General features: G+C 41.4%; 2 protein-coding genes across 4 annotated transcripts in view; one reads left to right on the top strand and one right to left on the bottom strand.

Annotated features, from left to right (window-relative positions):
* Window positions 1-4,766, bottom strand: part of ARHGAP22 (Rho GTPase activating protein 22) — a 124,994-nt gene extending 120,228 nt beyond the window's left edge. For 2 of the 3 annotated variants that reach the window (XM_039709432.1, XM_039709431.1), the window contains exon 1: window positions 2,342-2,869. In XM_039709432.1, the coding sequence (XP_039565366.1) occupies window positions 2,342-2,375 (34 nt within the window). In that variant the 5' untranslated portion in view covers window positions 2,376-2,869. Of the gene's footprint in view, window positions 1-2,341; window positions 2,870-4,655 lie in introns of those variants that run through there. The other variant, XM_039709433.1, reaches the window with a different exon arrangement.
* Window positions 4,767-5,686: 920 nt separating this feature from the next.
* Window positions 5,687-13,946, top strand: part of WDFY4 (WDFY family member 4) — a 132,330-nt gene continuing 124,070 nt past the window's right edge. Inside the window, exons 1-2 of the mRNA XM_039709353.1 lie at window positions 5,687-6,070; window positions 6,168-6,378. The gene's annotated coding sequence lies outside the window, so the exon portion shown is untranslated. The remainder of the gene's footprint in view (window positions 6,071-6,167; window positions 6,379-13,946) is intronic.

Consider the following 13,946-nt stretch of genomic DNA (forward strand, 5'->3'; position numbering starts at 1 on the left):
GCCTTACTAAAAGTAACTATCTTTGTTCTCTACTGTCCCTTTCACAGACATTAAGAACTACACCCTGGGTGTCAGACTCAAGTCCAAACCACACATTTTCAAAAGCTTGAATGTCTTTAAACCCAGGAGCTTTCTTAAGGACAATCTACAAGTCAAACAAAAATGACAGCATCAGGCATCACAACTCCATGTTTAAAGGAACATTCTCAGCAGAGAATTGGAAATAAAATGGAAATTGATGAAGTATTCCTGTTTGCACAAATGTGGGAAGCCTGAAGCAAAGAGCTAGCTAGCCGAACACACGTAGTGGGGTTTGAACCTCTAGAACTTTGTAAATACATGAACATCCCTGGGTTCAGCCACATTGCTGCCTTCTGTCATACCCAAGTAAAACCACAGATATTCAGGATACCCTGAGTATCCCTCCTTGTCCCTTCTCTGCAATCTGTCTGCTCAGAGAAGTCACACTGCTTCCCTCCCACAACCAAGTCCCCAATGGCAGAGCTGACAGTCACTAATCTGAGAAGTCAGCCAGTCTCAAGCAGCAGCTTGCAGCAGATCAAGTGCCCTTGTTGATGCTCGCTGTATGCAGAACATTCTCACAGCCTTCTGAATACTTTGCTTGTCCACTGTTTATCACCTGAATCTTCATTAGCAATCCCAACTGAGACTCCAGGGAGCATAAACTGCCATTTCCCATTCAGCTCAGTCTTGCAAGGTGGGACACTTACCTTCAAGAAGCATTCAGCATCTCTAGCATGGCTTGTTTACAGTTCCTGGGAGCAAGAGCTATAGAAGAACCTTGCAGGATTAGGTCCTACTTGGTAAGCTTTGCAAGAAGTTACCAGTGCTTTGCCACAGCATTGCAAAAGTAAGAAACTTCCCGAAGTTTCCAAACCCAGAATTCCAGCTCTTTTCATGAGTTCTAAATTCATTCAGAAATAAACTTACCTATGCACAGTTAATGAACCAAACAAACACAGAGAGAATGACACATGCTTCTATAAACTGAAATTGAATCACAAAGGTACACTGTAGTTTGTCCCCTAAGTATCAGTAGGCCCTAGGGATCTGGAATGTCTGTCCCATAACTAGACTTTAATATATATAAATACACAAATTAGTCTCTTCCAGGTGATTCAACGAGAGTGGAAGAATGGCAGGCATGACACAGCCTTCCTGTACGACCGTAGTAGCATCACCTGGCTTGTCTCATCAGAGCTATAATAGCTACAGGAATGCTGGATACGTCGTGTAACTGAAAAATAAGTACTTATGACTTTGCTGTGGGTACGGCAGTACATATCTGATCCTGACACCTCCAGATGGCAGGAAGCTTCCTCTTTCCAAGATGCTAACAGCTATTTAATGGGCTGTTGGTATTTTAAGGACTGTTCATCACGTAATAGGGCTTTCGATATATGATGCAGTGACATTTGGCTGAAAGTACCTGTGTTGGAATCACAGTAGCTAGAACCAGTGATACCTTTCCTATTTGACAATACTGGTGTGGCTGAAGAAAACTCTAATCTTTACATACTCTTCTAACTGTGTTTGCTTTAGCTCCTAAATTACATTAATCTGATCTATTTGCAATTGACTGGCAGGAAGACATCCCTCTGACACTGTCATTAGTTTGTGAGCAGCAATGATGATTTCCAAATGCCATGTCAAACGAGTAACTGATGCTGCCCCTGAAGATCACAGAATGCATTCCCTGCCAGAATCTCTTCCAGGTGACCTGACGCCGAGAAATCAGCTATGCCCAGCCCCAGCTCTCTGCTTTACAAACATGGCACACTACACCTCGCAGCTCTGAGTGACTGCTCAAAGCATCTGTTGCAAACCCAGGGCAGGTTTCCCTTCCTCCCTTTTGTCTTGCCCACAGCTCACAGAACGAGTATCTCCACCTCCTGCATCCAGCCCTGCAAAGATAATGTGCTATAGCAAACTGCTTCTCCAAGATGCTGCAGGTAAACTAGACACACCTGTCTCCAGCCGCTAGAATGAATTCAGCGTTAGAAACACAGCATTAGCAACCAATAAAGGGCTGAAAAGCCTATGTCGAGTCCCAGGACAGAGTACTATATATTTTTTAAAATTTATCCCTGCTGCTCAGCCCAGACATTGCAGACCACAGCGGTGAACACCAGCACAGGTCTCCCCCTCCTAGGCTTCATTGTCCCCGAACAGTCACACCTCCCCGGGGCTGGCTGCAGCCGAGCGGGGGGCACTCCGCGGGCAGCGCTGCGGGCTGTCCGCCACCGCCGCCGCGAAGTTTCCCCTGGCCAGCAGCTGCTCTCCGTCCCCACCCCGCGAGGCTCGGGGCTCGCACACTCACCTCTCCTGGCCTGCCTGATCTTGGGGCTCAGCATGCTCCCGGCTGGGCGCTGCCCGCAGCCTCAGCGCCCGGCCCCGGCCGCCGCCCCGCGCATCGCCAGCGCCGCTCCAGCCCTGGCTCGGGGGCGACGCTTCACGCGGGGCTGAACAAGCCCCAGTGCATTATTTATCCGGCCTCGAATTAATTCCCATCCAAAGTAGGCACGAAGTGGCTCGGTAATTACTGCCGATGGTCGGCGGCGCGCAGACACGAGGCTGGCGCGGCTGCTGCCGCTAATTGGCCGCGGCCGTGTGATGGATGCGCCGCTGCCAGGGAGCCGCGCTCGGCCCCGCTCCCGGCTGCGGCTGCCTCCGGGCCCTGCGCTCAACAGATGCTTTCACTCGGCAGCGATCTGATCGGGAGCTGCGCCTGATTCAGCGGGATTGCTCCTGCGCCGCAAGAAATACCGAGAGCGCTGGTCCCGAGGGCAGCGGCGTGCTGGGCCACCTGCTGTGCCCTGCATCCCGCCCGGGGAGGCATCCCGGTGAGAGCCGGGAGAAACGAGCCGCTGATCTCTCGCCTGCACTGGCAGACTCGCAGGATGGGCACAAGGGAATGTCTTCATTACATTTCACATTACATTACATTTTAGCACCCATCATTCTTAATTGTACTGTTTGCTAAGCTCACCCTCGCCCCTCCCCGGGAGGGAGGCAAGTCTGCATTTCTGCAGTCAGTAATGAAGAGGAGAAAAGGACAAAGGTTTATTGACATCGATAGAAACTATTAAATAGTATCTATAAAATATAAATAGATAATTGGATGGTAATTGCCTCTGAGTAATGGACATATCCTGACTCTAGGCTGCTTATAGCTCCATCCGCCTATCAGTTCCTTCTGTGAGTGCCAGAGAGGGGTAAATACTTTCCTAGCAGGGTACATGCCCTGCAGTATCACCCTGCAGGTTTGTGTTGCTGAGTTGTACTGACAAAAGGCATCTGAGATTGGCAGTTTTCTCCTCTTCCAAGATTTATCATATCTTGGATATTGAATGCTGGCTATCAAGCTATATCTCTAGCACTGGAAGAGGTTCTCTGGCTCTTTACAGGGGTTGTGCTTCTCAATGTGCAACTGCAGCAATAGCTAAGATGTTTTGGACCTTTAGCTGCTGGCAAAATCAGCAACTTATAAGTGACTGTAAATCTTTGAGGTCATGATGCCATGAAGTCAAGCTTACACACCTGTAAGCAAGGATTGAAGTGGGATCTGAACTACTGTCTCAGTTCTGAACACACAGCCTCCTGCAGGTATCTCCCCACTGATCATTTGTTTTAGCAGGGTTTCAGCACAGTGAAGAATAGCTAACTGATGATCCCTTGGCCAGCAAAATTAGCAAGCTTCCTGATGCTGTGGATAAGCAGGAGGAGCATCAGCAGAGGGGTTTTTTTACATTCCTGCCTTTCTGACCAACCATTTAATGGAACTCTTTTTCTCTCCATATTTTTAGTAATTCCTGTCTGTTTTAGTGCTGTTTATACATATAATTTTGCAATTTGAGCAGGAAGTGAAAAGGTGTGTACAGTAAACATGACAAGGGATAAAGCTGACTGAACTTTTAACCTCATGGGAAGCATAGAACACTTCATCCTGCTCAGTCACTTCCCATGAAAACTTGATTTCCTCTCTAGGAAAAATGTTATATAATGTGAGCTATATAAATAATTATCTGTTTAGGAGTAAAATTAAAACATTCAAGCCATGTTCAACACTAAATGCTAACTTCTAAGTTATTCTTGTTAAATAAAAAATACTCATTGGAAAGAGAAACATTCAATTTGACCTGTTTTGCTTTGACTTAAACATTTTCAGCTATTCTTAAAGCCATTTTAAAGTATAAACATAACTTAAATTATTTTTTAAAGACTAAGAAAGGTTGTGGGGGGGTGTTGTGTTTCCCCCCCCCCCTTTTAAGTACTGATTTGACATTTAGGTCTAAAATTATCAGACATTATTTGGGGGAAGTAAACTGCTTGCCAAGGAAAGAAAAACAAACCAGATTAAAACAAACAAGCCATCTGAGAGAAAAAAACAAAGTAAAACACAACCAAACAACCACCTCCAGCAAGTGGTTCTGTATTAGCTGCAATGCTTTGGTCTGAAAATTTAGAGAAATAGTTCCCTTTAGAAACACTAAGAGTAGATCCAGTGGAAAGGTAGCACAAGTTTCTAGAAGGAACCAGACACTATGGGAATGTTTAATTCCTAAAGCTTCTGTACTGAAAACTTAAACTGAGGAAGATAATTGGGACAAGCTACCCCAATGGTTTGTATTTACCTTAATTCTCCTGTGTGAGTTTAACAGCTCCTTTCCATCCCAGTAGCAGAGATGTTCTCACATGCAAACATACTCAACAAAGATGGGAGAAACCTGTGTTGTGGTCCTAAAGTGCATTAATAGCCTTAATGGCTCTAACACACCTGGCATTATCATAATCCACACCCTCTGCCACAGGTCCAGGACCTCTATTTAAGCCCAGGCTTGGGCTTCATATCCAACTTAAACTGGAACATTAGCTTTCAGCGTGTCTGTAGTGAAGTATTGATGAATTTGGGTTATGATTAGAGACTGTTTTTTAGCTAGATCTTACATCTCCTTCAGTGCTATGGATCTACCTAGTAATTAGAAGATTGTGTCAGGTATTGGTAATCTTTATTCCATGTAATTCTCACTCTTAGAGCTGTGGGGTGTTTTCCTAGCTTGACCCTAGATCTGCTTCTTCGTTGTCATAAACATTTTAATTGTGCTCATGTTCTGATTGAACCTGGCCATTTCTAAATCTTTTCTCCTTACTTCATTCAGGTACTATGGTTATTATGGCCTGCTGTACTCTCTTTCTCTTATCCTTAGGGAGAAAAGGGGGTTTGCTGTTTATTCTATTCCAGGGCTGGGCTCTGAGGGTTGTCCCATTTAGCAGGCTCCTCAGAGCAAGTTAGGAAGCTGCTAAGCTGTAGGCAATAGGAACTTTTATGACTGATCTGAATTGAGAGGGGCATCCCTGATGGCTTGGGATACCAAAGTTGCAAACCACTGCTCTCTCATGACTATATCCCTCTGCTTGGTTAAATCCAGGATGAAAGTCTGTTGTAGAGCACTAAGCATCTAGTAGGCTAGAAAACAGAAATCACTTGACTAACCACATACTGACATATTGGAGAAGTGCTACTATGTGACTCTTATGTGAATCTAAAAATAAATGTGGTCATTAATTATCTGCTGCCTTTTTGGAATGTAGAAAAACTCTTCTGTCAGTCACAAGTGTTCCCCACTGATGGTTAAGCACACAAAATGAAGGCGGGTGATGTGACCTAGGGATTAGAAAGCTTTAGGAAAGTGAGGAGATGGCATCTCTTGTCTTAATGACAGCTGATTTCCCATGGCTCCAAGCAAGATATTAAATCCCAGATCATGTCCATATTAATGCACCATTCTGAGATCTGGGATTGGCAAGTGCTATCTGACTGCAGAGGATGATAGATAATGAGTTCCTGCAGTGGGGACCCTCACAGAAGATATGATTCATGTATTGGCGCCAAGGCTGATGACTGGAGGCTATGAAACACGGCGGGCGCTTGAGACGGGAGAGTGCGTGGGCCAGTGAAGTTGCTGGAGCTGTTGTGAGGCAGATTGAATGGATCTCTGTTTCCCCAGGCTGCACACACAGCATGCTGTCACCTACCAATTAGCACACGGTATATCCTTTTTTCCTCCTCCTCATCTTCTGCTTCCATCTGCAGGCCAAGGACTTGTTGTAACTAGCTGACTGATAACATTTTCTTTGCTCATCAGCATGATGCACCTGGATCAAAGCCCAAGATCAAATCACTGTGGACTTTGGCCCCACTGAATCTCAGATCCAGTTTATTTAGACTGTAACCAAAATTGCAATCTGTTCTAATATGTTATGAAATGGAATTAATGGAACAGGGTCCAGAGAAACAAGGCAAGACCACGGTGTCCATTTTGAGATCAATAAGTGCAGCAACATTTCTTCTGCAAGGTAAGTTTGAATAGTTATGTATTCAGGAACTGTGGAATTCTGCTGAAGAAGATTGTGCATAAATTAACAACTTTTCAAGTATCCAATGACCAGAAAGAATTTCAATTTGATATAGTCCTTACTTACAGGCTAAATGATCACCACTTGAAATCTCTTGATGCTGCTGATGTCAGCTGGTTTTCCAGGTGAAAAAGGCTACTGGTCTTTCAGCTTCCAGTAACCAGTGATTTTACTGACAGTCTTAGGGCTTATAGCAAGAAACACTCGAGCCATGAAGAGAGAATTTTACTGTTCTTCTTTGGAGATGGCCTCTCTAGAGTCGTGCAAACTGATAATGCAGAATGGAGAAAGCTGTGTAGATGTTCTACAGCAGCTCTGGAAACAACTGGAAACTCAAAGGTATCTTTGAGAAAAAAGGGTGATTCAAGAAAAACTTTACTTTGGGGATTATCTAATGCCAAGGGAGAAAGACTGGAACAATTTCTTTGGGTTTGGCTGAAAAGTAAGCAAATACATAAGCTTAATGATATATTGGGCTTCCCAGGGGTGATGGTTACTGCAGGAGGCAGTGAATGTGCCCAACACAGCAGGGCTGGCAGGAAAGGACAGAGCTCTGATCTTGCAGAACTACATTCAGGAACAAGGGCTAAGGGGAACACTGAACAAGAATAATTTTAATGTTTTTCAGAGTGAAACTAGGAAATTTGTGGGTGTCTTTATAATTCTTTTACACTCAATGTTCCTTCGCATCTAGTCATGTTCCACAAATAGGTCAAGAGTAATTAATCTTTGATTTCAGGGTATAAGAGTGACTCTCTAGAGAGCAACTGTGGCTTGAGAGAAGCCTATAATACAGCTGCCTTGGAGTTCAGTGGGATAAGAAACTACCCTGCAGAGATATTCCTGGCACACTTTAATTTTTTTCTCCTCTGCAGTGGTGAACATATACCAAATGTACCTATACCCCTGTAAGATCTCACCTACTACTATTGGAAATAACACAATCCAAATTTATTCAAAAGAGTGCCCTGAAAGTAAGAAAAATCTATATTTTACATAAGCAGCCTGCAAAAACACCTTGAGAATTGTATGTTATTTTTCATAGTAGATTTAAAAAGCTTGGATTTCTTTCTCTTTTTTTTTTTGTTTATACTTGACAAACATCAAAGAAGTTGATGTGCCCTTTCTGATTCTGTTATAAACAATCCTCTCTGACCATGTCAAGGTGCACGATTCTAATGAGAAGAGAAACCTTTGACAGAAATTTTCTGCTTTTGAGAAGCTATTAGGCAGTGAAATTGAAGAGGTGGCAAAAAAAGAAGGATAGACAATTCTGAATGATCTGATCAAGATTTCCAGATGTGTTTTGTGATGTACCTTCATATATTACAGGAAAGCAAGACTTAGATTAGGAATGCAAGAACTTTCTTAAGAGCAGTAAGTATCTTATAAATCCAGATATTCTAGATTTCATAATCAGGAAGACAAAGTATGTTCTTAGTTTTTAATTCTTTAATATTTTCTGTTTTGTCTTTGTGGTATTATCCTTATTATACCAGGATCAGAAATTACATGTTCCCTTTAGTAATAGAAACTCCTGCTGTTGTCATATTCTTAAACATGTCTGCAAGCAGAGTTTCCTTTGGCAAAGAAGGTGAAAATAAGATACTGAGACAGGATGACTCTTAAGGATTCCATTGAATTTGCTTTTCACAGGAAAAGGAAATAAATATAGAGTGGATATTAGTTGTATGGATAATCAGTGCCCATCTTAATTTTGTGTCTAGATGATAGCTTTATCAATGAGGCAGAGAGAAATCTCTTCTGCATTGCAATATCTTCTGGGGACAGGTCAGGGCAGATCAGAGACTTTGAATTATTTGGTTCTGCTCCATACAAGATCTAGTGGATATTTTCCAATCTGAAATAGGATGACAATGACATTGCAGCTTGTGTCTTACAGCCAGATAAAGTAGAGTTAACACAATTAAGGTACACAGAAATAATTTTTTCCCAAATGATATTTGGTTTGAAGTGTTTCATGTCTGAGTAACGACTAAGACTATTGAGGACTAGAGCACCTCTTCTACAAGGAAGAGTTAAGGGAGACAGACTTTCTTAGCTGGCAAAAAGGCTAGTGGAGGAATCTGATATCAACCCACAAGTAGTTAAAAGGCGTTTTCAGAGCACAAAATCAAACACCTGGTAATACAGATGCTGAAACACAAAAAGCAATGCACTCAAGTTTGGACCTTAGAAACTCAGACTGGAGCCCAGAATATCTTTTTGACCAGGACGATGGTGATGCAGCACTGGGACAGATATCTGCAGAGCAGGGGAAATGTCAGCCTTCAGAGATTTTTTAAGATTATTAGATTAGTCTGGTTTTGGTGCTGCTTCTGTTCCAAGCAGAAGGCTGGACTAAGTAACCTCCAGAGGTCCCTTCTGTCAACATTTTTGTGAGTCTGTCTTAAAGCCTCTTTTCTGCTGCTATATCTAACAAAATGCTGCTTTTCTCTCTAGCCCTTGCCCCACTATCACCTTCATATCATCACAGATCTAAGAGGGCTGCTACTGCTGTCAAATCACGAAAATCACAGTTGAAGATCTTCCCTTCATCACTGCCTCTTTTAAATAGGTGATTCTTCTCACAGAAATTCTCTGTGAAATATATTCTGATCTTTCTGAACTTAATTTCCTGATTCTAATACAGAAAAGTATTTGAAAGTTAAATTTAAATGGAGAGAGAGTGCTCACAAGCTTCACATTGAAATGTATGCTTAACTGACCTGCTGGATCAGAATTTATTGGAGTAGTTCACATTGTTTGGATTTTGCATTATGTAAGCAAAACATTTCAAACTTCAGAATGAAGTTTCTTAATACAACCAAGTCCCAGTTAACTGTGTTGTGCTCTAGCATCTCTGATTCCAGTTGTATTACCTACACAGTTATGCAGTCTGCTCCAATCACCTAACAGGTTGAGTTTCTTTGTTATTCCTGAGACAGGTAGGATGTGAAAACCTGGAAACATCATGGATCTCTCACTTGTTCATCTGTTTCTGTACCCTCCCAGACCTTCCCTGTACCTTTGAGAACAGTGACAGTGATATATCCTTCGACAAGGAGCTGCAGGACCTCATGAATCTGCTGCATAAAACACAGGAACCTGGCAATTGCTTATCCCATCTGTCACCTATGGGCCTGGAAGAAATGAGGTCCTTGGCTGGGAGGGGAGATAAAGAAATGCATTATTTAAAACTTGAATGCTATCTTTGCAGAATGAATGTTACTTTTTTTTCTTTTAGTGGCAGGAATCAAAGAGCAGTGCATGCATATTTTAGACACCTTGGACTGAAACTGGCATCCTCAGGAATGTATCTACTGCTGCCTCAGGGAAAAATATAGTAATTTAGGCAGATCTGATTCAAAATGAAACTAGGGTGAAAACTGGAGGCTAGGTGAAAAATGGAGGGAGCTAAAAATTTCAAATGTGCTGTTATTTTAACACTGACCCATTTTTCTTCTGTTTCAAATCATTTTAAGCAGAGAAGAAGAAAATAATGAAATTAAAATAGAGTTGTTAATGACTTCTAGACTTGGGATTTGGAGGCCCAGGTACTATTTGTGGCTCTGCCACTGGCTGGGTATGTCATCAATTCTCAATGCTACTGTTTCCAGCTTGTGAAATGGAGTCTGTAAAACTGAAAATTTCTCTGATAAGATTTTCAAGGTGTATAGAAGAATAAGAAATATTACTTATTATGCAAAAGTGTTATCTGAAAATATGTTCCCATGAATATTCTTTGATCAAAATGTTATGGAAAAAATGTGGTATTATTTAAAACAATATTTTCAACTTCTCCATGGGTGAAGAAAATTTAGGAATTGTAGTATTTTAAAGCATCATTCATTTTAGAGCAGATATTGTCCCATTAAAGATTGTCATAGCTTGGTAATCAGCATCTTGTTTATAAGGAAACCAATTTCCTGGAAGAAGACAGATGCTTCTTCCCTTTGCCTACCCCAATATTCAGACATGGAGCAGACTCATTTGGACTATCCAACCTGTTTATTTTTACAAATGTCTTCTCCAATATGCCCTGCTGTGGAGGTTGTCCACTCATAGCTGCAGTATAATGAGTCTGCATAGAGATATTTCATTAGAAAAGTCAGAAATCTGTAGGGCCAAAAAATTCCATGGTTCTAAATCCTTAACAAGATTCCCAAGCTTGTGTTCCTACAGGGAATTTCAACTTGGCAAAAATAAGATACTGAAAAGTTCTATATTACTGGATTTTCAGAGAGAACCAAACAATTAATGAAAGTTTTATGAATGGGATTTTTGTTTTGTTTAAAAGCAAACAAATAGCCCTCTAAAAATCACCCACTTGAACTCCCCACCAATATAATTTGTCTCAGTATATTCTTGTTTGTTATTCTTTATCTAGCCTTACTAATATTTTCGTTCAAGGGGAAAATGCCTTTCCAAAACAAAGCAAAGTTTCATTTTGAAAGTATCAAAAACCATCTATTAAACTAAATATCCTTATGTTTTTTCTTTTGCCAATGCCAACAAAATTTAAAGGTAATTTGCTTCCCCCAGAGTTTTATTCTTCATCCACAATCTTTTATCTGCTCTCCTACATGCTGACACCTTTATAAGCTGTGTCCCTAAAGGGAGAAGGTCAAAGAACACCACTGTTTTCTAAGTGGCTTCTCTGCTGGGTGCCCAGTTAAAACCTGCCCATTCCAGAGGCTGGTGGGAGTGTGAAAATGTAATCCTATAAATGCCTAAATAGCTGAAAGCATGTCAACAGGCAGGTGAGTGATTATATTTTGTGCTGTGGTACTCTACTGTCTCGTTTTTTAAGATAGTCTCAGGAAAAGAAATGGGAGCTGCAGCTCTAAGGTGAAAATGAGCTTGTGTACATGCAGGTCTGTGAGGTTTTGGCTGCTGAAGCAAGAGCAGCCCTTGCAAGCCCTTCTGTTGTGCTGCCACCTCGTGACGCTCAGGGAGGATGGTGCCAGCACAAAAGATGCTCAGAATGAAGATGCCCAGGTTACTGCTGAGAACCACAAAGCAAGTAATGTTCTCTGGAGCTCAGACAGAGGCTAAAAGGCTGTGAGGTATGGTGTCCTATTTAAGATCCATATGGACAAAATTGGCCTGTGGAAAGGGGAGAGCTCTGAATATATCTGGCAGGAATGCCTGTATTGAGTAAAGGCTGTCTGTCTGAATTTTTCATCTTTATTCTCATCTCATTTGAGAAAAAAAAAAAGAAATAAAAATAGAAAATAAAAGTTTATTGGAAATTAAAAAATATAAGACATGAAATAGAAATAAAAATGCCACCAGAGCCTAAGGGTGGTAAAGGTAAAGGCTGTCTGAATTTTTCATCTTTATTCTCATCTCATTTGAGAAAAAAAATAAATAAAAATAGAAAATAAAACTTTATTGGAAATTAAAAAATATAAAACATGAAATAGAAATAAAAATGCCACCAGAGCCTAAGGGTTTAGTCATATTCTTGTCATCTGTGCATTTCAGATGTCTTTTAAGATGGATCCCCCCTCTGAGCTATTCTTCCACTTGTGCCAAATAAAGTACAAGCCATGTGTCTGATTTTAATTTTTTTTTTTTTTTAATAGCTCTGTCATAGTTGTGAGCACAGGGTCTGGTACTAGTTTGTTGCTAGTATTTGGATGAAAGGGGCAAACCTCTCAGATTCCATTCTGAATGCAAGGTCCCAGACTTTGACAGGGTAGGTTTCTGATTCCTTCAAGCTAGAGGCATCTGTATTGTGACTGAGGTACTGAGATACAAACCAATTATTTAAGCTTCACCTTATGACTGCTGTCTGTTTTCCAGACAGCTTAGCAACTCTTGTTATGAATAAGCCTTTGTGGACCTCCATGTGAAGCCTGCCATTCACATTTCCCTGCTTACAGCCAGGCAGTTCTTGAGGGCAGTGATCCTAGAGAGCCTGTGTCTGGACTGGCATCCTAACATGCAGCTTTGCAGAAGGAATTCTCTGATTTGTCAGAACTGGGCACTGCTCTGCAGCCCTGCAATGGCACAAATGCAGCAAAAGGGACTCCTGTGTGGCACGGAGCTGCTGAGGAGCCTGTTGCACTTCCCTCTTGTGGTGAGCCCCACTGCAAGGTAAGGACTGCATTCTTTTACCAGTTCCTCCTTTGCTGCATGTGGTAGCTACCTCTGCTGTGACAGCTCTGCTTTCAAGTTCTGCTGAATGCTCTGAGCTCCAAATGAACACATAGCCAGTGACTAGTTCCTTGTTGATCTAATTTTCCCCCCCCTTAACAAAGTATTTTCTACTTGTGAAGTGCTCAGGTTTAATTTCAGGACTAAAACTACCTCTCTGATGAGCAGCAGCAATTTTGTGTATCTTTATTGGTCCAGTTCCTAGCACAAAAGCAAACACTAATGCAGAATCTGGCTATAAATTAAGTAAAGATTAAGGAGGTTTTTTTTCTTATTATTTTCCAGCCTGGAACAGGGTTGTTTGAACACCCTAAAAGCAACAGCCCCCAGGGAAGATACTCAGCTTCAATAATATTTTTTTTTTAATCAAAACATATTAGATAGCAAAACCACTGTTTTCATCCCCATTCCTTTTGTCCAGAATTTTGTGTGACATGGCAAACCAAATTAAATTGGAGTATTGATTCTATAAAAAAGAATTGAAGAAAAAGGAAGATACGTGAGTCTAGTTCACAGAATATCTATAGCAAAACCAGGCTTATCCATGAATAGGGTGTGACAGCTTACTAAGCCTGGCTTATTAGGCACTTGCAGGTACCTGAGCAGGTATGCTGTGGAAAAGCAGCCTTCCTGCATATGTGCATAGTCTCTCTGGGAGCACAGCTTATTGAAAAACAAGGTCACAAGAGCTGGAGTTTACCAGTAGACTTGGGAGCTGCCAAAAAAACCCCAAAAAGCCAAACCAACCAACCAAAAAAAACTAGTTAACAGGGGACATATCAGAGCTGGAAAAATGTCTGCTCTCACACTTGTGTTTGAAGGATCTTGTTCAATTTTTTTAGCCTGAACTTCAGGCTCCCTATTTCCTCTAAGATGATGATTAGTGTTGCTGTAGGCTGTGCAAGCTACAAAACATCCTTGCAGAAAGCAAAAGGGATGTAAAACAGGAACTAGGACCCATTTATGAAACTTAAGAAAGTGATGTTGTTGTCTGCAGAGATTTTGATGATCTTTTTACAGAGAGAATAAGAGTAAATCTTCCAAGAAAAGCAGTTCTTGGTCAATGTGTTTTTTAATTGCATCTTGTGTTTTTATCTGCAGCTGTGAGTGCTATTTTCTGATAAGCACTGTCTTAAAGTCTAACTTTACTTTGTAAATATTTAAAGAAATATCCTGCAGAACTTATGTATCATAATAGTTTAATTCAACAACTTTTTAGTTGATAAGAAAATAATGAATTCCTGTGTGTCCTGTAGTGGAGAACTAATCTGATGTACAGGAAGGGGCATGCCGTTGCTATGCCAGTTAAATTTTTTGCACCAGCCTTTCAACTTCCTCCATCT

The sequence above is a fragment of the Passer montanus genome, unplaced genomic scaffold, assembly GCF_014805655.1.
Source record: "Passer montanus isolate IOZ18808 unplaced genomic scaffold, ASM1480565v1 scaffold21, whole genome shotgun sequence".
Lineage (NCBI taxonomy): Eukaryota > Metazoa > Chordata > Aves > Passeriformes > Passeridae > Passer > Passer montanus.